The sequence below is a fragment of the Lutra lutra genome, chromosome 13 (assembly GCF_902655055.1).
Source record: "Lutra lutra chromosome 13, mLutLut1.2, whole genome shotgun sequence".
Taxonomy (NCBI): Eukaryota; Metazoa; Chordata; class Mammalia; order Carnivora; family Mustelidae; genus Lutra; species Lutra lutra.
This window is the reverse complement of record NC_062290.1, coordinates 89,013,725-89,040,919: the sequence shown is the minus strand read 5'-3', so window position 1 is coordinate 89,040,919 and position 27,195 is coordinate 89,013,725. Positions and strand designations below refer to the sequence as shown.

At 54.7% G+C, this 27,195-nt stretch overlaps 1 protein-coding gene across 4 annotated transcripts; it reads right to left on the bottom strand.

Moving 5' to 3' along the window:
- Positions 1-28: 28 nt before the first annotated feature.
- MIGA2 (mitoguardin 2) lies at positions 29-27,195 on the bottom strand. Of its 4 annotated transcripts, none has more exons than XM_047700202.1 (16): positions 27,096-27,195; positions 24,392-24,618; positions 23,247-23,457; positions 21,161-21,273; positions 19,928-20,045; positions 19,565-19,701; positions 12,864-12,981; positions 11,194-11,294; positions 10,497-10,612; positions 9,506-9,578; positions 9,272-9,358; positions 4,249-4,347; positions 3,802-3,936; positions 3,039-3,092; positions 2,183-2,299; positions 29-1,910 (listed from the first exon to the last, which is right to left on the bottom strand). In XM_047700202.1, the coding sequence occupies exons 2-16, from the start codon at positions 24,485-24,487 to the stop codon at positions 1,704-1,706; spliced, it is 1,782 nt and encodes a 593-aa protein (XP_047556158.1). In that variant the 5' UTR covers positions 24,488-24,618; positions 27,096-27,195; the 3' UTR covers positions 29-1,703. The 4 variants fall into 4 exon arrangements, with proteins under 4 accessions (XP_047556158.1, XP_047556160.1, XP_047556157.1 ...); XM_047700204.1 differs by having other exon boundaries at positions 24,392-24,572; positions 27,096-27,153; XM_047700201.1 differs by lacking the exon at positions 27,096-27,195 and adding an exon at positions 26,120-26,326.

The following is a 27,195-nucleotide window of genomic DNA, read 5'->3' as shown; positions in this document are numbered from 1 at the left end:
CACTGAGCCACCCAGGCACCCCGGAAGGTCACTGTTTAAATCATTTATTTGGAAGTCGATGCACACACACTCTACCATATGAAAGTTGGAAGCTGCAACAAATCCAGGGCCCGAGGCAGTACATGGATGCGTAAACAAAGACAAAACGAAGATGCCGAAGGTGCCGCTCTGAGTGATTCGGGAGCAAATCGGAGAGGCCGGGGCCCTGGCCTAAGATGACACTCATAGCGCTGGGTAAGTGCAAATGAATGGAATGCGGGACTGGAGGGGAGGAGGGCCACCCCGGGTCTCCCCACCCAGGAGGCTGCTCCTTCCTGGGCACCCACCTTGGAGAGTGGGAGCCCTGGCTCAACACAGGATCCCCCAGCCTGGGGAGCAGGAGGGAGTGTGCAGAGCAGTGGGCTCAGAGCTGATGGGCTGGGCCCACACCACCCCTCTGTTTCTCCTCTCTCTCCCTACCAGGACCCCTCTGCCATTCAGGGGCTAGGGACCCTGGTTTGGGGAACCAGCCTCCGGAGTACAGAGACCAAGGAGGCCTCTGTCTCCGGGAGGCTTCTCGGCCTGAAAGGGGCAGACCTCAAAATAAAGTGTTAAGGCAATAAATAAAACATCCCACCTCCGGTGAAAACACTGTGAGATAAGTCTGCAGGGCTGACAGCACCCCGCAGATGTGGGGACAATGTGGGGACAACGTGGGGATGGCTGTAAGACCAGCCACTGCCCAGCTAGAGCATTTATGTGTCGAGCCAAAGGCAAAGCGCCTGGCTTAATGAGGGCCGGGGATTCGGTCCAGCCCTGTGTGTCCTCTGACCTCCCTGACATGGTCCCTGGGCCCCTGCCACCAATGGCAGCACAGGCGACAGGCCTGCTGAGATAAGCCCTGGTGGGAGCCTCCAGCCCGCCCTAGCACCACCCGCCCCTCCCCTGTCCCTCTTTGGTGGTGGCAAAGGGGAAAGAGAAATAACTCTTTGTCAGGACAAGGGCATATCAGAGGACAGCATTCTGGTTTCGTGCTTAGGTTTGCCAAGGGCCCAGTCCCTGCCCAGACTTGAGCACAAGGAAAGTTGAGCTGCCCTGTCCCACCCTCGGATGGTCTAGGCATGCCATCCCCCAAGGGGTTCCCCTGGCACTCTGTGGCCCCACCCTCCCTTTCTGAAGCTGTCAACACTGTAGGATGGCGGCTGGCGGGACTGCGCAGCCGTCTAGCCCCGGTTCCTTCTGTCTAGGACATTGTGGCCTTTGCCACAGAGCCCTGCCGCCCCATCTTCCACAGCCTCCTTCATCAGCAGCCCTGGGGTCAGGGGAGGTTTTGGGGTCCCACACCAAGGCCATCCCAGCTCTGCATGTCCCACCTGTCCTCACAATACCACTCCCTCTCTCCCACCACCTTCCTCTCCCTCGGGCCCCACAGATCACTGGTCCAGCCGCCGCTTTCCCCAGGGATAGCTGAGGGCAGTCAGGTGGGCTCCTGGGGGCTCCAACCCTCTGCAAGGCAGTTGGTGGGGATTCCCAAATGAGGACGAGGGGCCAGGTCGGGGCAATCACCCTTGGCCACCAAGGCCCAGGCTCTGCTGCTGCTGATGGCCATGGCTCTCCAGGCCTTTCCATGCCAACCCAGAGGAGGGGAGGAAACAGCCTTCTCTCTGCGCTCGCCCTCAGGGACAAGGCCCACGCGCCCCCCCACTGCAGGCCTGCCCCCGCCGCTACTGCAGCTCCCCCAGGGGCCCGTTCTCTCGTGGCACTGCCCCGTTGAGGCCCACGCTGCTGGCCACGGGCGCCCCCAAGTAGCCCAGCAGGATTTCGCTGCGGCGCCGGGACAGCTGCAGGACGTCATCTGCCAGCGCAGGCACAGACGTGTAGCGCACGTTGTCCAGGTCGAACATGTCCCGCAGGTACTGCACGATCTGGTGCTGGGGGGTCAGGCTGGCGTCGGCTGGGGCTTTGGGCCCCACTCCCCCACACAGATGCCCTCCAGACCGCCCCAAGCCCCTCCATGGCTCCCTACAGGGCGCCACCCCGTCCACAGGCTCCGCAGCCCACCCCGTGCTTGCTGTAGACCCACATGATCAGGCTCTCCCCAGGCACCCCTGCACACCCACCAACCCAGGCAGACACACATGGGCCAGGCTCCCCCAGGCACTCCCATGCACCCAACAGCCTAGGTGGGCCACGCCCCGTTTACCTTGAAGAAAGCACAGACTTCTGCGAGCTGGGGCTTGGGTCCAAGAAAGCCAAAGGCTAGGACGGGGCTAACGTGCTCCGATACGGAGTAGAAATGAGAGATGAAGCCGTCGGGCACCTGGAAAGGTGGCAAAGCTCAGAGCTGAGACGCCGGCAGGGGGAGGCAGCCGGGCCCAGGGGGCTCAGTTGCGGGCTTGCTGGGTGACCCCAGGCAAGTGATAGGGCTTTCACCTCCGCAGAACAGGGGTAACCTCGAGGCTACTGGGAGGACTGCATGAGAAGGGGGACGGGTGGGCTCAGCACAGGAAGTGCCCAGTGAACTTGGCAGTGGCGACTGGTATCTACCAGGCAGCCGAGCCTGGCTGGCAGAGGGGAGCCATGGATCGCAGCCCAGATAGAGCAGCCAGTCACCGCCTGGGGGAGCAGATAACAGCAGCCTGGGGGTGGGAGGGAGGCTGCCCTGCCTGCTTCCGGGGCACCCTGCCCCCACTAGATGCCTCGACCAAGCCAGGCGCCTCCCCTCCCTCAAGGATGCGCTTTCCCCGGTGAGTCCTCCCACAGTTCCTGCTGGCCCGTGCTGTGCGGGGGTCCTGGGGAGGAGAGGAAGCACAACTATGTGCATCTTTGCGGTCCTCCTGGTCAAGGGACAGAGAACGGCAAGGCAGGGGGCCAGGCCTGCGGCAGAGGACAAGAGGTACAGCAGGGCCTGGGGGCTTACTTAGCAAGATCTCCCTGCACCAGCCCCATTCCTCTGCCCACCCCTCCCCACGCCACCCTGCCCCTAGAACAAGGGCTAGTGCACACCCATTGGTCATCTGAGGTGGGGGCCATGCCCCGGGCCCGAGGGGGTCACTCACCATCAGCAGTCTCCTCTTGGCTTTCAAGACTGACCAGCAAGCGGTGGCCAGAGCCTAAACCAAAGATGGGACCCCGGCCAGGTTTCAGAAGGCCAGGCCATGCCTGCAGCCCTGAGCTATGTGCCCCCAGCTCCCATCACCCCAAGCAGGAAGACAGGGCTTGGTGCCTCAGCTCTGCTGCCTCCCTCCTCACAGACGGAACTGGCCACACCTAACCCGGAATCCTGATGCCAACCCTCGTGGCTGCAGGCCTCTGCACTCACCACGGAACTTCCCCGGACCTCAGTTTCCTTCTCTGTAAAATGACTACGACCCAGCACGCCCACCTCATTCAGAGGTTGTGCAGACCCGCAAACTGCATAAAGACCAGCCCCAGGTCACACCTGCCCCACAGGGCCCACGCTCAACTTCTCCCGCTGTTCCTTTTTCTTTCCTGTGTCTGAACTCAGTAAGATGCATTGACACGGAGTAGAATTAACGGAGACCACGATGTAGAAGGAAAACGCCCACCCTGCGGGTTCTGAACGGGTGCAGAGAACAACAGGGTCCCCTGGGAAGCTGGTCCAGAGCAGATACCTGGTCTGCCGAGGTTCGGGAGCTGCACGTCATGCAGGGAAGGGGAAGCTGCCCAGAGGGGTGACTGCTGCCTGACGGGTGGGGGGCCCGGGCTTGGTGCCCAAAGCCAGGGAGGGAGGAGAACAGAGTCTGGGCCAAGGCACGGGGTGATGTGAGTGCATGTGGGACACGCAGGGCAGCCACCCACCGTCTCCTTGAAGCTGTCTGACAGCCACCGGTTCCTCAGGACAGCGAGCACCGAGGATGGGGGGTTCTCCAGGTCCTCGAAGGCGTCCATGAGGATGAAGTCCAGCACAATATCAAAGAAGCTCATGCACACCACCTGTGAGAGGGCAGGGATGCTCTGAAGGCTGCAGGCCCACTGTCCAGATGGGAAGACCGAGTCCAGAGAGGCGCGGGTGCGTGGGGGCCTGGGTGGGAACACACGGGTGAGTGGGCACCTCTCCAGGCCACAGTGGGGCACAGCTGGCAGAGCCTGGGCCCGTGGCAGGGCAGGACCCGAGGGCCAACAGCAGCGATGGGCCCATCTCAGGCCTCGGAATTAAGGTGGAGCTCCGCACAGGCACCCCGTACCCCCAAGGATCTCGGGTATGAGGGACCCTGCAGCCTCGGGGCTCATCATAAACCGACTCACCCCCCGGCCCTCCAGCTCCAGCCGCGTGGTAGCCCAGGTCTCGGGCCGTAGAGCATAGGCCATCATCTCCTCGTAACTCTCCAGGAAGCCTTTGGGGCTCTGTGGGGAGAAGCACAGCCAGTGGTGGTCATGAGAGGCTCCATGGCTCACCTGGACGAGATCCACAGGAACAGGCAGAACAGGCCCGTGGAGGGACGAGCCAAGGCGAGGCTGAGGTTGATGCTGGAGCGGCGGCCATCGAGAAAATCGGGCAAGAAGTATCCTCTGACCACCACAGTGTGCCTCTCAGAGACCAGGACACGTCTGGGAGAGATCCAACAGCCGCACACCCCACAACATCTCACACCAACTCACAACCGGGCGCCACACGCCGCCCAGGAGATGCAAACACTCGACAGCGTGAGCTCACTTTGCAAAGATGCATGAGGACAGGAAGCGGAGTCAAGCAGCCAAAGATGAAAATCTTTGTGCCCCAGGGTGTCCCTGATGAAGCGGGAGAAGCTACGGCCCACACTCCTGGGCCTGCTCTGGGGGAGTCAGTGAGCTCATGCACATAACACCATCAGCCCAGCGCCTGGACCTAGATGACGAATAGCGTCTAAGACCTGCTGCTGCTGTTGGTGTACAGGACACATCCCGCGCATTCTGGGGCCGGGAGGTGGAGCTGGGGCATGTGACATGACATGCACACGCAGGGATGTGCACACCAGGGGTGTGCACGGACGGACCTGGGAAGCAGGGGTGGGCCACGGTCTATCCTCACACAGATCAACGTATCTAATTCGTGGTACTAAGAGGGACGGTCCACCAGCACACCCACTCTACAGAAAGGCACGCTGAGGCTTTGGGACATCAGTGATGTGGCCGAGAGCCAGGCAGGATGGAGCTGACACAGAAGAGCACAGGCAGGTTGATGCCGCTTACGCAGAACCCTGGGTGGAGGAGCCACGAGACAGGTGTTCACCAAAATGGGAATGTGGTGGAGTAGGGGACAAATTTTCTTTTTGCTTTTATGTGTCTGTTGGGTTTTGCTAAAATGAGTATTTTTGTAATCATTAAAAAAAAAAAAACTATTTTCATTGAGTTTTGAAGAGAATTTGCTAGAATGACCCCAGACCATGCCTTAATCCCCGAGTCTCAGTTGCTTCACCTGTAAAGGGGGACGATGAAGATGAGGGCTGGTGGCCAAGCAGGTCTGACAGGCTCTCCCCAAGTCCCCAGGACACACTCACGAACACATTAGGTGAGGAGGCTCAGAGAGGGCGCAGGTCTGGCCCATGGACACGCAGCAACGACGGGGGCTGATCTAGCAAGAGCCTAGGTGCTGCCCACAGAACGAGCACCCTCCTGGGGTGGGTGGGATGTGGGATGGGGTGAGGGTTCACCCTGCCTCCGCCTGCCTGCAAGGGTCTGACAGGGCATCTGTGCCTGCCGGGGTCCCAGGGCTTAGTGCAGGCCCCGCCCTCGAGAGCTGCCCCCCAGCTCTTCATGAAACCTACATCCCACACTGAGATGAGCAAGGACAGCTGTACCTCCAGGCCCCTTGGGGAGGGCCACGGAGAACAGACACCTGCTAAGCGCCTGGTACCCACTCGCCCTCACCTGCCCTTCCTTCACGTGTTCATTCCCTCCCTGTGTTGGGAGGCCACAGAGAACAGGCCAAGGGCTAGGCTGAGGTCAGGCCAACCTGGGTTCAAAGGCCAACTCTGCCCATCCCTGGCTAAGGGACCCAGGCAAGCCCCTGGCCCTCCCCTTATCCACCGAGTGTTTCCTTATCCGTCGAGCAGAGACTGTGGTCAGGACCAAATAAGCAACTAGATATAAAGACACATGATAAAGCGCTGGGTTCATTGCTGGGTAAACAGCAGCTTCTGGAAGGATAACCAGGAACACTTAGGGAGCACCTGCCCCCTGCCAGGCCCTAGGCCGGGCACACACCTGTGCTGGAGCAGCTGTGGTCCTGGCCCTCGGGGAGCTTGGCAAGTAGTGAGAGAGAGCAACCTGCCAATAGGATGACGGGTCATGGGGCGGCGCTGCCAGGGTGAGCCCGAGGACTCTTGGCAAAGCCCTTCTGGGGAGACAGATGGTTAGCAGGGACTTAGAAGACGGGGAACCCAGGAGAAGGGGAAGGAATGGGGACCAGGGAGCTTCTAGATGCTGGTGTAAGTTCTACTTCCTAGCTTTGGTGCTGGGTACACAGGGGTTCACCTTTTAATCCTATAAATACATTTCATATTCCCATGTGTGTATTTACAATAAAGCAGCTGATGACAACAGCACTGGGCAGTGGTGTTCCGGGCACAGAGGGACCAGCATAGGTGAAGGCCCAGATTGGGTAGAAAGTCTGGTACAGGTATACACTAAGAGCCTGAGCCCTTCGGGGCGCCCAGGTGGCTCGGTCAGGTAAGCATCTGACTTTGGCTCAGGGTCCTGGGATCAAGCCCCAGAGCGGGCTCCCCGCTCAGTGGGGAATCTGCATGTCCCTCTGCACACCCACCATTTGCTCTCCGTCTCTCAAATAAATAAAATCTTTAAACATAAATAAATAGGGCGCCTGGGTGGCTCAGTGGGTTAAACCTCTGCTTTCGGCTCAGGTCATGATCTCAGGATCCTGGGATCGAGCCCCCACATTGGGCTCTCTGCTTGGCAGGGAGCCTACTTCCCCCTCTGTCTCTGCCTGCCTCTCTGCCTACTTGTGATCTCTCTCTCTGTGTCAAATAAATAAATAAAATCTTTTTTAAAAACTAAAATAAGGGGGGCGCCTGGGTGGCTCAGTGGGTTAAGCCGCTGCCTTCGGCTCAGGTCATGATCTCAGGGTCCTGGGATCGAGTCCCGCATCGGGCTCTCTGCTCAGCAGGGAGCCTGCTTCCCTCTCTCTCTCTCTCTCTCTCTCTCTGCCTGCCTCTCCATCTACTTGTGATCTCTCTCTGTCAAATAAATAAATAAAATCTTTAAAAAAAAAAAAAAAAAAAAAAAAAAAAAAAACTAAAATAAGGGGTACCTGGGTGGCTCAGTGGGTTAAAGCCTCTGCCTTCGGTTCAGGTCATGATCCCAGGGTCTTGGGATCGAGCCCTGCATCGGGCTCTCTGCTCAGTAGGGAGCCTGCTTCCTCCTCTCTCTCTCTGCCTCTCTGCCTATTTATGATCTCTGTCTGTCAAATAAATAAATAAAATATTTTTAAAAAATAAACTAAATTAAATTAAATTAAAATAAATCAATAATGCCTGAGCCCTTCAGTCTGGACAGGGCAAAGGGTGTGTGGCAGCCGGCCACGACACAAAGTTTGGTCTTTCCCTCAAGGGCGGTGGGAACAAGGGAACGTTTTCAGGCAGTTGGGTGATGCGGTCAGAGGCATGTTTTATTTTTTATTTATTTTTATTTTTATTTTTTATTTTTTTTTATTTGACAGACAGATCATGAGTAGGCAGAGAGGCAGGCAGAGAGAGAGGAGGAGGAGGCAGGCCCCCCGCTGTGAGCAGAGAGCCCGATGTGGGGCTCGATCCCAGGACCCTGAGATCATGACCTGAGCCGAAGGCAGAGGCTTTAACCACTGAGCCACCCAGGTGCCCCTATTTTTTATTTATTTGATTTTAGAAGTTTATTTATTTAAGTAATCTCTGCCTCCAACGTGGGGCTTGAACTCATGACCCCGGGATCAAGAGTCTCATGTTCCTCCGACTGAGCCAGCCGGGTGCCCCCAGAGGTGCATGTTAGAACCACTAGCTGGACGGGTGAGGTGGAAAGGACTCAGGGGAGGGGTGTTCTCAGGGACTTCGCTCCAACAAGTGGCCTATAAACGTGAAAATTCACACAGCCTTATTAATAATCAAGGAAACATGAAAGGATGCATAACATAGATTAAAAGGATTACTAACGTCCAATTACTGACACCTTACATTTGATGTCACATAAGGACACACGCGATTACGCTGCTGGCTGGCAGGGCATTTCCGAGAGCGGACTGGCGAAACCCAGATGTGCCCGAGACATGGTACTGCCACAACTGGGCTCTGCCCCACAGAAAACCACAGGTCCCTAAAGAGGTCCCTAACAGACGGATCGTAATAGCGGTGCGACAGTGGAAAATCACAACCCAAACGGCCCTTGGCCGCAGGACCAGCTGAACCACGGCGAGCCTGCCCGAGGGGGCACTACGCAATCAGTCAGAGTGACTACAACCGCCAACATGAGCCGATAGACAAGATATACTCTTACACAACAAAACACAGCTGCAGAACAGTCTGTAGGGAACTTAGGAAATTAAACAACCATGTTCAAGGTTAGTCCATGAAACCGGGAAGGAGAAACACAGCCGACTGGAGTGGTAGCTCCCCCTGGCAGGTTCAGGGAGACCTAAGGTTTGCATTTTGGGAGTCGCTGAACTATAAAACTGAGTGACCGTATCATCAGAAGTAAGAGCAACACAGAACTGTATTTTTCAAAATCAGCATAGGAAACTCCTCCTAAGCCTTTCCCAGTACCCACTGAGCTTTCAGGATGAAGTCGAAGCTCCTCAGCTTGCTTTCAGATTGGGCTTTTCTTTTTTAAGATTAATTTATTCAGGGGCACCTGGGTGGCTCAGTGGGTTAAAGCCTCTGCCTTCGGCTCAGGTCATGATCCCGGAATCCTAGGATCGAGCCCTACACCGGGCTCTCTGCTCAGCAGGGAGTCTGCTTCCTCCTCCCTCTCTGCCTGCCTCTCTGCCTACTTGTGGTCTCTGTTTGTCAAATAAATAAATAAAATCTTTAAAAAAAAAAGATTTATTTATTCATCTGAGAGACAGAAGGCGTGAGTGCGAGTGGGGTGGTGAAGGGCTGGAAAAGGAAGCCCAGTCAAGGGTTCGATCCCATGACCTGGAGATCATGACCTGAGCCAAAATCAACAAACAGATGCTTAACTGATTGAGCGGCCCAGGCGTCCCGGGCTTTTTTTTTTTTTTTTCTTTTTTAAACAGAACCAAATAAAAGTTACAAAAGTTAAAATTAAAAAAGCCAAGGTAGGAAGAAAACCTGAAAAAAGCTACCTTCTCGGCTTTGGTCATCAGGCCCGTCACCATCTGCCGGCCAACCTCCCCGAAGAAAAGTTGGTTGCTCTTGTCTTCTAGAAGACCCTGAGGAATGAGGAAGGGAGGGGAGCGAGCTGGCGGCGAAGTCCGTATAATGGGGTGGACCCATGACCCATCTGCGCAGGGGAGGCAGGTGTGCCCGATGGCCCCCCAGCCCCAGCTCTGTCCTCTCCAGGTGCCCCCAACACCCACCTCGAAGGCTTGCCGCACACAATGCAGCTTGGCCAGAAAGTCCTGGTCACTGTAGCAGCCTAGCAGCTCAGTCCTGAGGAGCAGCACAGTCAGTCACGCTGGGATCAGGGGGAACCCTGAGTGGTCCTACCTCAGCCGGGCAGTACAACTGTGGGCGAGTGCGGGCCTTCCTCTAGGCCTCGGTGACCCCAAACCAAAGGGAAGAGGCTGACTGGACACTCTCTGAGGGTGTCCTGTCCTCAGTGGCACTGAGCACAGCTGGCAGGTCTGGGCCCTGGGAGTTGGGCTGTCCTCGGGCTCCTTCAGGCCCCAGCCAGCCAAGGATGCTCTCAGGCAGAGGACTGGAGTGACCCATCTGCTCCCAGCTGTCACCACTTCTGGGGCACCTGCAGGCCTCCCGGGCTGGCTCCCCTCATCTACACTGGGGAACCAGGACTCTCAACCTTATTTTCAGGCACTGAACTTTAAACACACGTATTTAAATCTGGAGTCATGGCCAAAAGCCGAGTTCTCGGAGTTTCACATCAAAAAGCAAAATTAACTTAAGATGGATCAGAAACCTAAAAATGCCACAGATGTGGACGCTGAGGCCAAGGGGGGTGAGGCAACTCATCCAGGGCCACATGCTCTGAAGAGACAGAACTTGGAAGGAATCAGGTCTGTGTGTCCCCAGGGCCCAGCTTCAGGGCCGCAGTGGAGACAGATTACTTCAGAGCACAGCTTTGGAAGAAAGCCCACTGCATTTCTGTGGTTAGATCCGTGTGATAACTTAGAATAAGTAGAAACAACTATTATTCCACTAATTAATTATATTAATTTGAGGTTGTTAGTTGTAGGCCTGCCTGTCTTAGAACTCCAGGCCTTTCTAGACCCTCCCTGGCTGGGCCAGGAGCCGCCGCCAGGGCACTGCTGGCCTCCCTGGCCTCCGGCCGCAGGGGGACAGTGCCCGCCCCACCTGCCCCTGCTCCCCGCCTCCTCCCCACACACTCGCCTGAGGGTCCGGCACGGCACCCTGCCCTCCTTCACCAGCTGTAGGGCCTCTTCGTAGGCGGCAGCCGGCCTGGAGAGTGGGATCAGATCATCTCCCACCTGCAGGGACTCAAAGAGCTGGGGGAGGGCGCACAGGAAGAGGAAGGTGGGGTCACCGCCTATGGAGTGTGGGTGTCTGCCCAGGGGACACCCTAGTGTTCAGCCTCTCAGACTGGGTGCTGGAGGGAGCACTGACCCAACAGGCAAGAGGCGTCGATCTGAGTCCAGCTCTAACTCTCAGCGTCCCCACCTCCGCCAGGGACCTGACTCAAAGGGACCATCGACTGGACAGGTGCCCACATCTTCTCACGCCAGGCAGGTGGCTGGGCCTGACACACGTGGTCATGGCAGAAGACTAATGCCAAGCCGTGGGCAAGCAGTGTAAGACGGGAGAGGTCGGTATGCGCCGGAACCACGGGGGTGGAGACCCCGGCCCTCCCCCACAGGACCCAGGACCCCTGGCTTCTCACGCCTCCCTGTCTCCAGCCAGTGCGTGGGGTCCCTGGGGAGTGGCACTTGGAGACTGCCAAATTTTGCTCCTGTCAGAGGAAATACCTTCACTTTCCCACGACCCAGTACTCATGGTGACGGTCCCACAGGGCCGGGCTTCACTCTCCCCGCCGCCCTCCCTCTCTGCTCCTCGACCCCATCCCCCTCACCTCAGTAGCGGAGAAAAAGGAATCCTCAGAGTTCAGGCTGTCCTCATCGTCCGCCCGTAGATGCAAGGAGCCCTCGGTCAGGGGCAAGATGAGGGTCCTCTCTGGCAAGAGCAGGAAGAGAAGGGCTGAGCTGAGACTCCGAAATCACCGGGCTTTTTGGAACGCACGCGCGCAAAGTGACCGATGCCTGATTATGGGCTGGCTGGGGCCACCGATCGCACGGCTGCCGTGTACTGACTGAACACATATGCGAGAAGATTCCGGGCTCAGTGCCTCAAAAGAAGGGCTTCTTTCGATGTTCCAGTATTGCTGGAGGTGGGCACAGTCAGGTGTGGAATTGGGCTGCTGAGGGGGACTGCCCACAGCCACAGAGCTGCACCCCAAGGCCCGAGGGCTCCTGAACTCTGCTCAGGCAGGCTCCGCCGTACTGTGTGGCCCTGAGCGACCGGACTCCCCTCTCTGACAAACTGAAACTTAACCACTGATTACAGAGAGCTCAAGGAATGCATCGGTCGTGGACTCGGTGTTTCTAGCCTCGTCTACTCAGGGGCTGTGGGGTTCTGGGCCTTCAGGGCATTTAGGAAAGTTCTGTCGAACAGATAACCAGAGGCCATGTCCTTAAAGGCCCCACCAGCCCTCTCTGCCACATGGGGAGGCCGGAGAATGCAGGGTTCCTCTCTGGGGAAAGCCACTGGAGATAGGCCATGGGACGATGCGTCACTGTAACAGGCCCTCGCCAGGCCTGTGTCACCACTGGCTGAACTGGAGAGCTGGACACAGGAGTCTGGTGCTCCCCCTCAGAGCTGACAGCACCCAGAGAAGGGTCCTGGGGTCCACTCACTGCATGGGGTCTGGCACACCGTGGGCACTAGCACACTGGCTATCTGGCCAAACAGCTTCATTCTCTCTCCCTGATGTCACATGCCTTGACCTCAGTTGGGGGTGGGGGGACCAACAGTAAGACCTGTTTTCAACTAACCTCCAGATGAGCCATCCCTTCTGCCAGCCTGGTACCCACAGAAGAGGGCTCAAATCAAAGGCCTGGAACCTGTCAGGGGAGATGTTGAAACACATGCCTGAAGGCCTGCTCCCGAAGGGATGGGTCAAGGCACAGGGGCCGGGGACTCCCAGGGCCCCGCCAAGCCCTGCTGCTGCCTACCACATGTAGAAGAACACTCCAGAGCACCTGGCTGGCTCCGCTGGTACAGCAAGTGACTCTCAATCTCGGGGCGGCGGGGGAGGGAGGTGTAGAGATGACTTAAAAATATAATCTTAAGGGTGCCTGGGTGGCTCAGTCGGTTAAGCAGCCGCCTTGGGCTCAGGTCATGATCTCAGGGTCCTGGGATCGAGTCCCACATTGGGCTCTCCGCTCAGCTGGGAGTCAGTTTCTCCCTCTCACTCTCGCTCTGTGCTCTCTCTCTCAAATAAAGGAATAAAATCTTTAAAAAAATAAAATAAAATAAAATAAAATAAAATCTTAAAACACAGAAACAAAACAAAACAAAGCTTCTGTCCCTTAAGGCCTGTTCCCCATCTACGTATAAGGCACTGATCGAATGAGGTCCAAAGGCTCTGAGAATTCGGAGGGAGCCACACCCCAGTTCCCTCGCCACCTGCTACCTCCACCCTCAAGCCCCGTCCCACCCCAGCCTGCAAGGAGGCCAGCTCACCAAGGTCCAGCAGCATGCTGTCGGCCGGGAAGGTGGACCCAAACTCCTCCTGCAGGTGGTAAGCCCGGTGCAGCAGGGACTCCAGCTTCTCTGCAAAGTCCCTTCGCTGGGGCTCCGGCTGCAGTTAAGACAATGAACGTCAGCCCGGGCCCTCCACACTCCCCAGGCAAACAGTCTCCCCTCACCAATGATGGGGGCGGGAAAGGGGTGCAGGATCTGGGACCCAGCAGCAGGAGCAGACGTCTAGAGCAGAGCTGCCCAACATAGAAGCCACCAGCCACCTATGGCGAAGGAGCCCTGGGAATGTGGCCTGTCCCAATGGACATGTCCCCTAAGTATAAACGCACACCGATCGCAAATACTTAGTACCAAGAAACCACGAACAAAAGTACTCTACAACATCTCGGGGCGCGTGGTTGGCACACTCAGTGAAGCATCTGACTCTTGGTTTCGGCTCAGGTCATGATCTCGGGGCCGTGGGATCGAACCCCGCATCAGGCTCTGTGCTCAGAAGGAGTCTGCTTGAGCTCGGCTCTCTCCCTCTGCCCCTCCCCATTGTAAGCATGTGCATGTGCAAACGCACTCTGTTTCAAGTAAATATTTAAAAATAAATAAAATAAGGGGTGCCTGGGTATCTCAGTCGAGTAAGCATCTGCCTTTAGCTCAGGTCATGATCCCGTGGTCCTGGGATCAAGCCGCACGTTGGGCTCCCTGCTCAGCAGAGAGCCTGCTTCTTCTCTCCTCCCTGTTCATGCTCTCTCTATCTCTGTCTCTCTCTCTCTCTCTAATAATAAATAAATAAAATATTTCAATGATGCTCCACGTTGATCACATGTTGATATAGTAATATTCTCCATGTTCTAGATTACATAAAACGCATTATTAAGGGACACCAAAGTGGCTCAGTCAGTTGAGCTTCTGACTCTTGATCTGAGCTCAGGAGTCATGAGGTCAAGAATCTTGGAGTCGTGAGTTCAAGGCCCACACTGAGCTCCACACTGGGCATGGAGCCTACTTAAAATAAATAAACAAATAATAAAATGTATTTTTAAAATTGATTTTACCAGTTTCTTTTTTGCTTGTTAGTGTGGTCTCTAAGAAATTTTAAATGAGCTATGTGGCTTCTTACTGAACAATGCTGACCTGGGCTCTGACCCCAGCACCACCAGCTCCAAATGGTATGACCTCAAGTAAATTACTTCCTCATTCTAAGCCTCTGTTTCCTTACCTATCAACTGAGATGAGAGTACCTACTTCCAGGATTTTAGGGAAAACATGAAGGAGAGAAGGTATGCAAAGCTCTTCACGCAAGGCTGACCTGTGGTGGTGACCAGTAAGTGTTGATTATTATAATCATCATTATGATATAACATATATATAACACATAAACTATAATATATAATATATAACATGTACATATATAACATAGCATGTACGGATGATAATAAGATCATTATAATAAAAGCACAGTCAGGATCCCAGAAAGAGCTGGGTTCAAATTCCACTTTTTTTTTTTTTTTAAAGATTTTATTTATTTATTTGACAGAGAGAAATCACAAGTAGGCAGAGAGGCAGGCAGAGAGAGAGGAGGAAGCAGGCTCCCCACTGAGCAGAAAGCCCAATGCGGGGCTCGAACCCAGGACCTGGGATCATGACCCAAGCCGAAGGCAGCGGCTTAACCCACTGAGCCACCCAGGCGCCCCAAATTCCACTCTTAATACGAATCGTTCGTGCTTGGGAAAGTGTTGCATTGAAGACGCAACAGCCTCCTCCTGCCCTTGGCTTCCAGGCTGGTATGTGCAAAGGAGGAGGCACCGCACCTTTGATCCCAGCAGCTTCTCGGCCAAGAGGCCAGGCATAGGTAGGCCCAACTCCATTTTCTACCAAGGCTGCCAGATCCTGCACCTGTATGTAACCAGACCCCAGGGAGGAGCCCAAGGCCAGCTCGGGCCTGAGGCCTCTGGGGACAGAGCTGGGAGGGCTCAGAGAGGACGGCAATGCTGGAAATGGGTTCTCGCACACAGAGCTCGTCTGGGATCGGGCACCTGCTGTTCAGCCTTGCAGCATCCTTGAAGGCAGGCATGGCCGTGACCCCGATTCACAGAGAAAATGCAAGGATGTTAAGTGGCCCAGCTCACTCAGCTAGCCCCCCAGCAAGGCTCATGGAATGCTGGGACCCCGTCCACTTTGCTCAATTCCCCGCCAGCGCGGCCGGCACAGCCCCATAGCTTTGGCGAAGGTCTGCGTACTCTTTCTCTGTCAAGTGGCCTCGGGTTAGGGACCGGTTTCCTGGATGTCACACCCAAAGCACAAATGACGAAAGAGAAAAGATACACTGAACTCATTGAAATTAAAAACCTCTGTGCTTCAGGGGTGCCTGGCTGGCTCAGTCGGAGAAGCGTGTGACTCTTGGGACGGTGAGTTCATGCTCCACACTGGCTGTGGAGCTGCCTTAAAATAAAAGAATTTTTTTTTTAAATACAAAAGATGAAAAAAAAACAACTTTTGTGCTTCAAAGGATGCCATCAAGCAAGTGAAAAGACAATCTGCAGAATGGGAGAAAGTATCTGCAGAGCCTCTCTCTGATAAGGGACTTCTATCTAGAATATACAAAGAACCCTTACAATTTAATAATAAAAAGACGTAACTACTTGTCTGTGGATAGACACTTGGGTTGCTTCCATATATTGGCTATTGTAAATGCAAGTACCCATCCAGATAAAGAAGTGACATACACACATACACACACACACACACGTATATATACCATAAAATATTATTATTAATATTAATAATTTTATATAATTAATATATATAATTTTATATAATATATAAATTATATAATTATATAAATAATATAATATTAATATTATTATTCTTTTTTATTCAGCCATAAAAAAGAATGAAATCTTGGGACGCCTGGGTGGCTCAGTTGGTTAAGCAGCTGCCTTCGGCTCAGGTCATGATCCTAGCGTCCTGGGATCGAGTCCCACATCGGGCTCCTTGCTCGTCGGGGAGCCTGCTTCTCCCTCTGCCTCTGCCTGCCATTCTGTCTGCCTGTGCTTGCTCTCTCTCCCTCTCTCTCTGACAAATAAATAAAATCTAAAAAAAAAAAAAAAAAAAAAGAATGAAATCTTGCCATTTGAAACAACATGGATGGATCTACAGAGTACAAAGTCCAAGTGAAATAAGCCAGAGAGACAAAACCCACAGGATTTCACTCATTTGTGGAATTTAAGAAACAAAACAAACGAATAAACTGAAAAAAAGACAAAAAAAACACACCAGACTCTTAAATATAGAAACCAAACTGGTGGGTGCCAGATGGGGGAGCTGGCTGGGGGGGATCGGTGAGGCAGATAAAGGGATGAAGAGGGCACTCACCGTGATGAGCACTGAGTAATATATAAAACTGCTAGATCGGGGGGTGCCTGGGTGGCTCAGTGGGTTAAGCCTCTGCCTTCGGCTCAGGTCGTGATCTCAGGGTCCTGGGATTGAGCCCCGCATTGGGCTCTCTGCTCAGTGGGGAACCTGCTTCCCCTCTCTCTGCCTGCCTCTCTGCCTACTTGTGATCTCTCTGTAACTAAATAAATAAAATTAAAAAAAAAAATTGCTAGATCATTAAAAAAAGATAAATAAACAATTTAAAAACTAAGGATCTGAACAGACATTTCTCCCAAGACGACATACAAATGGCAAACAAGCCCATGAAATGAAGCTCCAGTTAGCCCAGGGAAATGCAAATCAAAACCACAACGACATCACCATTTTGCACCCACTAGGATGGCTAGAACCGAAAAGACAGATGAATACAAGTGCTGGTGAGGATGTGGAGAAACCGGAAGCTTCCTACATGGCTGGTGGGAGTGTAAAGCGGTGCAGCTGCCGTGGCAAATGGTCTGGTTCCTCCAAGTGTCAAACACAGCGTTACTGGAGGACCCAGCACTTCTGCTCCTACTGTACCCCCAAGGGAGTTAAAAGCAATGCGTCCACACACACACTTGCACACACAATGGTCACAGCAGCATTACTCAGAAGAGCCACAAAGTATAAACAACCCAAATGCCCATCAGTGGACGAACAGCTAAATGAAACGCGGTCCGGCCACACCATTATCACTCAGCAATACAGAGAAATGAGGTAGTAATCCAAGTTACAAGAATGAACCTTGATGAGTGCTGTGAAGTGTGTAAACGTGGCGATTCACAGACCTGTACCCCTGGGGCTAATAATACATTATATGTTTATTAAAAAATAAAATAAATAAATAAAAGAAGAATGAACCTTGACAACATAATGCCCCAGGAAAGGGGCCAGTCATAAAAGGCCACTAGTTGGGGTGCCTGGGTGGCTCAGTTAGTTAAGCGACTGCCTTTGGCTCAGGTCATGATCCTGGAGTCCTGGGATCGAGTCCCGCATCAGGCTCCCTGCTCAGCAGGGAGTCTGCTTCTCCCGCTGACCTCTCTCCTCTCATGCCTTCTTTCACAAATAAATAAATAAAATCTTAAAAAAAAAAAAAAAGCCCACTAGTTATGAGTCTATTTATAGAAATGTCCACACCAGGCCAATCTGTAAAGATGAAAAGTAGACAAAGGGTTGCCTGGGGCTGGGGCTGTGTCTGACGGAGAGTCTGATGAAGTCTATGGGACTCCATGGGAACAAGAGATGAAAATGTTCTAAAATTAATTGTGGTGATGAACACCCAACTCTAAATATATACTAGAAGCCAATGAATTGCACAATTCAGAATTGAGCTGAAATGAATTTTATGGTCTACGAATAATATTCCAATAAACCCGTTAAAAAATATTTTTAGGACAGAAAAACACCTGGAAGGATACCAAGCGGTTGTGTCTGGATGAAGGGTTAGAGGCATCAGTAACACCAAGAACAGAGATCATTTATTGAGCATCTACTTTGCGCCAGGATCCTAGGGCTGGCAGTGGTGTCCCGCCAAGGGCTCCCCCCACCCAGTGCTCAGGGAGGCCAAGGGCTTTTGCCCGCATCACACAACGTGAGCCACCTGATCAAAGACCGAAGACTGGGCGTTTTCCTCCCCTTTTCTAGTTCTGTAGTTCTCAGTCCTCTCTGAGGAAGACTTCATGGCTTTCACGATAAGAACAATGAAAGTTCTAGAATTTTCAGATGTAGTATTAGCAATCAATACTGTTTTGGAAACAGAGCTGCCTCCCTTCCTTCCCATGACCTGAAACCCTCCTTCAGGAACTACTATCTGCCCATAGACAGGGAGACCTGATGCAGCTGTGCCCTTGGGCACCAGAGGCTTTGTCACCCTCTAGGGCATTTCTCCAATGTCCTCTGTCCTGTAGCTACTTCTCCTGCTTGGGAGGCAGGCTCTGAGCTGATGCCCCCAGCTGGGGTACAGGGCACCATACCTTCAACTTCCTCCCTGCTGTGCCAGGCATGTCCTCACCCTGGTGCCGCAAACTGTCTCCAGGCTCCCCTGCCAGCTGGCTCCTGGCCCACAAAGGCACAGGTGGAGAAGGAATGGGATGAAGCAATGGGCACACCAGCTCCCCTCCCAGTCCTGCCTCACACCCTATCACTGCCCCACCCTACCTCAGCTGCGGTGACACCTGCCGGCCGGCCGGTCAGCCCCTAGCCTGGTTCTAGGTTCTGCGGCTCCTAAAGTCTGGCCACACTCCTCACCTGTGCAACCAATTCCCTGCGTTAACCTCCCTTTTTAACACCTGAAGTTGACCTTGACAGACTCTCCAGATACCGTCAGAGTACTCCCTGAAGAGCACCGACTTTGCCCTCACTCCAGCAGAGGACAGGAGCTCATAGGGCTTTTTTTTTTTTTTAAATACATAAAAGCATAAAGACTAAAAGAGAAACAGTCCACAATCCTATCACCTGTACAAACCCTGCCATTAGGCATAGCTCGAAATTAGGAACGCCACGAAGTAAAGTACAATAAAAGCCTTTTTCCACCTTTCCCTTTCAACCCGATGTTCCTCACAGATCACCGTCAACAGTTTCCCGAGTTATCCGTCCAGAGGAAAGTAGAAATGCACAAACACCCCAGTTACCCCCAGGCACACATATGCAGGGATCTCTGTCCTTCTGAACACGTACACACGTGGGTCCCCCTACACACATTCCACATCTTGCTTTTTTTCACTTAATGACATACTGTGGCGAGAGCAGCCTATCAGCCCAGGCAGATTTCCCGCATGCTGGACTCCGGACCCCTGTGGATGGACATATAGATCGTTTCTAGTTTTTTCTGATTTCTCACTGTTAGAAGATAATGCTTCAGTAAACGTCCATCCAGGACACACACATTTTTTATGTTAGCTTTTTTGCTTTATTTCTCTTTCCTGATACTGAAATAAATACTGACAGTGCCCCAAAAAATGTCTAAAGAAAGGACAGGACAAAGGCTGTGTGATCCGCTCCGCTGAACGAAGGCCATTTCCCACCAGTCCTTCGTAAAAGGCATCTTTTCCTCACACAGTTGGGACCGGGTGTGATGAGCTTCTGGATTACTGAGTGAGTACCGAGCGCCACGCATGTGCTAAGCCCCTTGGGTGGACTGACATCCCGGTGGAAGGGGAAGCTCACAGCCCAGCAGAAAGCGGGGTGCTACGCTGCCTCCCAGAGGCTGCCTGTCTCTCTGCCCCACCTCCAACCTTCTCCGTGGCTGGGAAAGAAAGACGTAGGAGAGGACCACCTACCTCAGAGAGCACCTCCGAAGCAATCTCGGGGTTCCGCAGGCTCTCCCCTGGTGTGGGGGTGCTGCCACTGTCCCCTCTCTGCCCCACGCTCAGCGCCTGCTCCCACTTCTGTAGAGCTTCCTCGAACAGCTCCATGCCTGAGCATGGGCGGGAAGACAAGGGAGAGAGTCTGACCTCGGCAGAGGAGAGCAGCCAGGCCCCACGCTCCAGACCCCACTGAATGAGGGTTTTGGGGTCAGGAGTGGGGTTGCAAATCAGCACCGGGGAAGGTGTCCTGAGACCAGTCGGGGCTCCTGGGAGGAGGCTGTTTGTCCCCCAACTCTGCCCCAGGGGAGGCCCCACAGCTGACCTCCTGGCCCATACCTTGCATGTACAGACTCTCTGCGTTGCCGTCACTGGTGGTCACGGACTCTTCCATACCTCTGGCGTCCCATGGTCCTGAGCAGGCAGCCGTGGGACTGGACGAGTTCACTGCTACTGTCTGGGCACCAAGCAGCACAAGGATCCAAGGGCAAGGGGTAAGGCCCTCCCAGATCCTTTGCAGGACCCAAGCCCCTCCCATGGCCTGGTCCTATGTCACACACCCTCTCTGAAGACCATCCCTGAAGTGAGCCCACAGCACATGGCCAAGCCCTCTGAGCAGGGCCTGGTCCCCAAAACTCAAAGCATTGGACAGCACTTCACAGAAGCTATAGAAGTGGGAGGAAAGAGGCCCGTGGCCAGCCCAGGAAGCAGCGGCCTCCTACAGAAGCCACCCTGGGCCTGTTCCCTGCTCTGGCACTCTGCAACTAGGTGGGGCTAGGAAGGCTGAAGGAGCTCCCACCACCACACGGCGGGGCAGAGCCCGCACTCCCCACACTTCTCGCCCTGCTGGGATGTGGGCTCCTCTGGGCCACGAGCCCTCTCTTGCCCACGAGCCCTCTCTTGCCCACGAGCCCTCTCTTGCCCACCCCTGGGTTCCCAGGGCAGACCCGGGCTCAGGGCTCACTGCACGAACAGGTCACTAGATGAGCGAATGAGCCCAAAGCCACTCCCCAGGAGAAAATAAGCTTCTCTTTGTCTCATTTATCTCTTTATCTTCAGCACAGACCCTGGCACCTGCTCCGTGTCTGAGGAACGAATGAATGAACTTTCATAGACAAGTATCTTCCCCGCAAGAGGCCACCCACCTCTCTTCTGCCCCATCCACCTCTCTGTCACCGAAGCTTGGCCCTCGGTGTGATCAGTGATAGTCTCAGAAAGCCCGTGTGGATGGATGAGAGACCAAAGGAAATTTCCCCTGTCTTCCTTCCGGTCTGTGAGCCCCCTGAGGGCAGAGACTCGAGCCTCCTCAGAACCAGGGCCTAAGCCCTGAGCCCACTGGTGTCGTCCCTCCTCCTTTTTTTTTTTTTTTAAGATTTTATTTATTTATTTGACAGAGAGAAATCACAAGTAGGCAGAGAGGCAGGCAGAGAGAGAGGGGGGAAGCAGGCTCCCCGCCGAGCAGAGAACCCGATGTAGGGCTCGATCCCAGGACCCTGAGATCATGACCTGAGCCAAAGACAGAGGCTTTAACCCACTGAGCCACCCAGGCACCCTCCTCCCTCCGCTATTTACCGAAGCCAGGCTGTGGGATGAGCCCGAGTGCTTGCTGGGCTCGAGAGAGGAGATGCCACTCAGCGTGTCGTTGCTCTTGCTGCTGGGACTCTGGATCCTCCGGCTGGAGTAGCCTGTGAGGAACAGGAGGGCCAGGGGACATGGCCGTGGAGTTCAGCCTCTGCACAGGCTGTTCCCACCTCCAGACAACCCTCCCCCTCCTCATCTGGGAGCTTGTTCTACCTCCCCTTCGAAGGCAGGGGGATGGCAGAGCGCCCAGGGGCACGCACCCGGCAGAGTGTGACACCTCTGCCTGTCCGGCCTGCTCACTTCCCTATCCCTGTCCTCTGGCACAGGGCCTGGCCCAGAGGGCCCCGGACCTGCCAGATAAGCCGGAGAAGGAGGGCTGGCGACTTCTCCACCTACTTCTCACTCAGTCTCCCCTGTGTTGCTGACTGACTGATTTGGCATTCTCCTCCTTCCAGAAAGAATTTGAGACAGAAAACTTCTTGAAATATACATAAAACTTTTCTTTTGAAGTGAGAAAAGTAGGGAAGGGGAAAGAGGGTAACCCCAGAGGTGATGGCGGTAGGATGGGGTGAGCAAGCGAGGGGCCGGCACAGGGGCGACTCCAGGTGTCCCCCTGGGGGCTGTGAACACAGAAACCCAGCTACATCTGCACTTCTCAGGTCCTGTTGTAGACTAGTCTTAAAGCTTCTTTTTCTAGATGTAAAGAGAAAACTTTCCTTTTGTGACGATAGTACACAATGAAAATTCATTTTGGGGTAAGGGGATTTCTTCCTTCCTCCTCTTCGTTTTTTGCTTTTTGGTTTTTTTTTTTTTTTTTTTTAAAGTAGGCTCCAAGCCCAGCATGGGGCTTGAACTCATGACGCTGAGATCAAGAGTTGCACGCTCTACTGACTGAGCCAGGCAGGCACCCCAAGGGGGATTTTTCCTTCCTAAACCAGGTTTCTCCCCACATGGGAGCCTGTGAGGACTCCTGCCTGGAGAAGAGATCCACAGGACGTTCAGGCGTGGCAAACACGGGGTTGCTGGGTTACAAAATGAAACGGGGTCTATTAGCGTTTTGAAAGCCACACCAGCAGACTCAAAATGGCTTAGAGGCTACCAGGGCCTTGGGGGGAGGGGGAAGGGGCTGACTACACAGGACACAGGGACTGAGAGCATGGTGGTACAGTTTTCGATGTGGTGTAAATACAGGTCTCTGGGTGGCCCACGAAATTGCATCAAGAACTGTATGCTCAAAAGGCTGAACTGAGGGCGCCTGGGTGGCTCAGTGGGTTAAGCCGCTGCCTTCGGCTCAGGTCATGATCTCAGGGTCCTGGGATCGAGTCCCGCATCGGGCTCTCTGCTCAGCAGGGAGCCTGCTTCCCTCTCTCTCTCTCTCTCTGCCTGCCTCTCTGTCTACTTGTGATCTCTCTCTGTCAAATAAATAAATAAAATCTTTAAAAAAAAAAAAGGCTGAACTGAACTTAAAAGAAAAAGGGTGGGACGCCTGGGTGGCTCAGTTGGTTAAGCAGCTGCCTTCGGCTCAGGTCATGATCCCAGCGTCCTGGGATCGAGTCCCACATCGGGCTCCTTGCTCAGCAGGGAGCCTGATTCTCCCTCTGCCTCTGCCTGCCACTCTGTCTGCCTGAGCTCGCTCTCTCTCCCTCTTTCTCTCTGACAAATAAATAAATAAAATCTTAAAAAAAAAAAAAAGAAAAAGGGTGCAGGGGGCGGGGGATGGGGAGAATACCATCTGGCTCAGGAACCACGTGGTCCTTCTTGCTCCTGAGCCAGGGGACTTCCCTCCCTGGGCAGAGAAGCTGCGCCCCGCCAGCCCCCTCTGGACACAGCTACTCCCAAGGGGTCTGCGGATATCGAGAACTACCACCACCGACAGGACATACGCATCGGGCTGCATCACCCACCAGTCCCTTGACTTGGTGAAGACTCAGGGAAAGGTCTACTGCCAACCCCGCCTCCCGGAGGAGGGGAACTTGGCTTGGAGACAGGACATCACTAGCCTAAGATCTGACGGTGACTGGGGGCCCAGGTGGGACCTGACTCCAGGTCAGGCCCTCCCCGAGTGCCTCATACCCACCTTTCTTCACTGATGGGACCTTCCTGGCCATGAGGATGGGCAGGGGCACCGTGCCCAGATGTGCACCTCCCATCTCAGGGCCGACCTGCTTCTTCCTCCGTCGTCGCCTCTTCAGCTGGTGGGCGGCCAGGGCCAGGGCCACTGTGCCCAGGGCTGTGGCAAAGAGGACCTTCCGCAGGCCTGGTGTCAACCGCAGCTGGGAGAAGGCAGACTGCAGGAAAAGAGGGAGGCGGCTGGGCTACATCTCCCCAGAAGAGCTCTGAGGTGGGCAGAGCTGTGCTGGGGAGCACATGAGGGACACAGGAGGCCTCAGGCACTCAGGGATCATTTGCTGACCAGGAATGATCGAGAGCCAACCCCCCGCCGGCCCCCACCCCGAGGAGGCACCCGGCCAGCACCTCTGAAATGTGGACCACGCAGAAGTAAAGAGGGGGAATGGGGACAGCAAAGAGACAATGCCGAAGAGATCACATCTGGGCTCTAATAGGTGTCCCTAACTCCGTCGGTCATGACTCTAACAGCTGCAGTGACGGAGCACCTACTACGCCAGGCATGGGACTAGGATTCTACCTGCGCTACCTGGGTGAATGAATGTTTGTCCTTTTCAAGGACAAACATTCCTGTGAGGCTCACACAGGTTAAGACATGCACTCGAGATGACAGGGAGTCTGAAATCAAACCTTGACCCCATTTCGAAACATCCTTGATGTCGATAACATTCACTCCACCTAACTGTCCCCTCTGTACAATTCCCTACTCCTCATTCTCTGCCTGCTGGGCTGGGAGCCCTTCGAGGGGCAGCGGGGGTGTGGGGGGAGCCTACATTGCATATAGCAAAGCTTTAGGAAGTGTCAAAAGACCTGGTCAGCCATAAACATCTGAGGTTGGCAGGGAGTGCACTACTGACCTCTTTTTAGGCTGAAAAACGGAGGCCAAGAGTTCAGATAGCCCAGAGTGAAGACCAGGCTTGGGGCCCCAGACTCCTAACCTTGTCCTTCCTGCTTTGCTCAAAGAGGAGACCCCAGAGGCCTGGAGCAATAATGAGGGATAGGCTTTCCCAAATACTAGGGACCCTGGGATGAGTGGCTCAGTATTTCAGAGGCCAGAGGGATAATGGGAGGCCCACAGCCCACCCCAATCTTTACCTGCCCAAAGGTCGTGTATAAGAACACAGGGATCTCAGCCACTGTCATGGCCAGCGCCTGGATCATGGACACGCCCTCAGTCCTCCGGAACGCCATGGCAGGACCAGCACCCTCGGGTCTCAGAGCATCCAAGGAAAATGTCTTCAAGTGGCTGCTGGCTGGGTCCCAGGCACCGTCCACGCTTCGAAAAGACAGGAACACACATACCAGAGGGTCCTTGCAAAGAGCTGAGAGACGGATGACCAAGTCAGACACAAGGATATGCTCACATGAGCACACGAAATGCCCATAAAAGCGCCCTGGGGGATGAAGTGGGAGCACAGCCTACCTTTGGCACACCAGGCCTGGATTCAGGCAGGAAGACAGCCAAATGCCCCACGTACCCTCTGCCCACCCAGAGCCCTAGGAGCAGGAGACAGCATCTCTGGCACGTTGGCCCAAGAACAGACCCAAGGCCTGGGAGATGCAGAGGTCACTCTCAGCCTTGGGGCTCTACAACACACTTGCACCATCTTTTTAAATCCATGTTCCACTGGCTACACAAAAACCCCAGGCCACGAAAGGGCCAGGCCCATTCATCCCCCACGAAGCCAAGAATGTTTTTCTTTCCCGTGGACTGCATTACGAAAGCAGCAGGGTGCTCGCTCAGATAACGAAAACCATGACAGCCTGTGGGTCTATTCTGCACTGGGTTCTTTAGGTACGTTATTTCGTGGAATCGTTACAATTCTGTGAAGGAGATGGTATCTGGCCCCGCACCCCATCTCTGCCAGTTTCCAAAGAGAAAAGTGAGACTCAGAGGGGTTAAGCCAAGAGGAGTCCACAGTCACACAGCTAGTATGAGGCAACCAAGGTCTTGCACCAAGGTCTCCTGGACTTTAGACTCTGTGCTCAATACAGCCCTTTAGCAAAATCTAACGTGCACCAGGAAGTGACAAACCCCAGCAGAACTACAAACTATAAGAGCAACTTTCCCCTGGGCCTTCAAGACCCCCCAGGGTACCCCATGCCCCATTCCAAGGTCAGCGAATAAGTGACTTGAGCACACGTTGCCCCGTCCCCAAGATCCTACACAGCACTCCCCAACTGCCACCACAAAGACCAAGGATGCCTTCAAGGTCTCCTGGGACCTCAAGCGGAAGGAATACACAGGCCAGGACAGACCCTATCAACCTGGGACGGCGGCCAAAATCACTGGAGCAGCACAAGAAACAGCTTATCCCCAGTGAGTGGGAAGGATGGACAGGCCTACCAGTGTAGCTCCAGCATTGGGATGCGTGCATGAGTGGGGCAAGCGGGAAGAGCCAGTCTAGGGCCAAGGAAATAGTCATGCTGTCAAGATAGGAGACCCCCTGCCAGGAGGCTGTGAATTGAGCTGTGACCTCCAGTGGTCAGGGCCCGGGTTCGTATCATAAGCCAGCCCTCTCATCCCCCCAGCCTGGCCCAAGCCTCAGAACGCTAGAGGATCAGCAGCCACTATTTCCCCAGCACCTATCCTATAGGCCAGGCTTCGAAACAGGCTCTGGTTAGGAGTTTAGTCCACTGCTTATGATGGGGAAACTGAGGCCATGAGCGCTAAGCGACCTGACTGAACTCGATAACTGACCAAGCTGGGATGGGACCTCAGCTGCAAGGGATCCTGGAGCTACTGCGTTTCCCCTGAGGCACCTGCTACAGCTGCCACGGCTCCCTCCTGGGCACGTGTGGCTGGGAGGCCTGGTTACTTGCCTGCAGGAGCGTCAAGAGCAGCCTCTGCTGCTCCAGATGAGAGGAAGACCGGCAAGTCCAAGGTGACAACACTGGCCCCCAAGCCTGCTTCACTCCAGGGTTGGATCCAGACTCAGCTCAACCGTGCCCCCTTCTTCCCCACTGACGCAACCTGGGGAGAAGCCTCCTCTTCTCCATGATGACCGCCTGCAGCAACGTCTCCCAATCTGCACACTTCCAGCGCCATTTCCAGCTGGGAAAGTCACCCTATAACCTTGGGCAAGAACCCCCTCATTCCAGCCTGCTGTGGCACTTACAACACCCTCAGCCTGGATGCCCGCACTTTCCACAGGGGCACCTCCTCCCTTGCCCTGGGCAATCCTATTAATGACTCTGGCCTGAGCAGCCCATCTTTCCTCCCTGACCCCAGCAATGCCCCGGGGCCCAGGCACTCCTCTGAACCACCCTCTGCCCCGACTCTGTTCATTCCACCCAGCCACTTTCCAAGTCTGATCGAGCTAGGTACTGGGCGCTCACCTCCGTACGGAACCTCAGCAATATCCCCTTATTCAAAATCTGCTCATCCCATCTCGGACATCTCCCTGCGCAGCCCCAATTCAAGCCTCCTTTTCTCTGGTCCGACCCCTGGAATATCCTTGAGGGTCGTCCAGGTGCCCACTGGCGCCACCCACAACCGGCACACCTGCTCCCTCCATCTCGGGTACTTTGCTAGCCCAGGTTCAGGTACCTGCGACCCTGCAACGTTCCCGGCCCGGGCATCTCCGCACTGACCTGGCACCTTCCGTTCCACCTCTCGCGCCGCCCACGGCCCGGGTACCTGTTTATTCCAACCCGGGCCCTTCTGGTCCCTCTGAGCCCGGACATCTGCGCTCCCACCCAGTTCGTTGCTCAGACCTGGCACCCACCCGCCGCAAGCCTCAGTCCCGGGCCCTGCCGCATCGCCCGCCGCACAGGCTCAACCCGAGGAGCCACTCACCCAGGATCCCATCGCTGCGGAAGGGCAGCGTCTCCTTCCCCGGCACCCGCGCAACCAACCTCGCGGCCACCGCGGGGGGCGTGGCCTCAGGCAGGGCCAA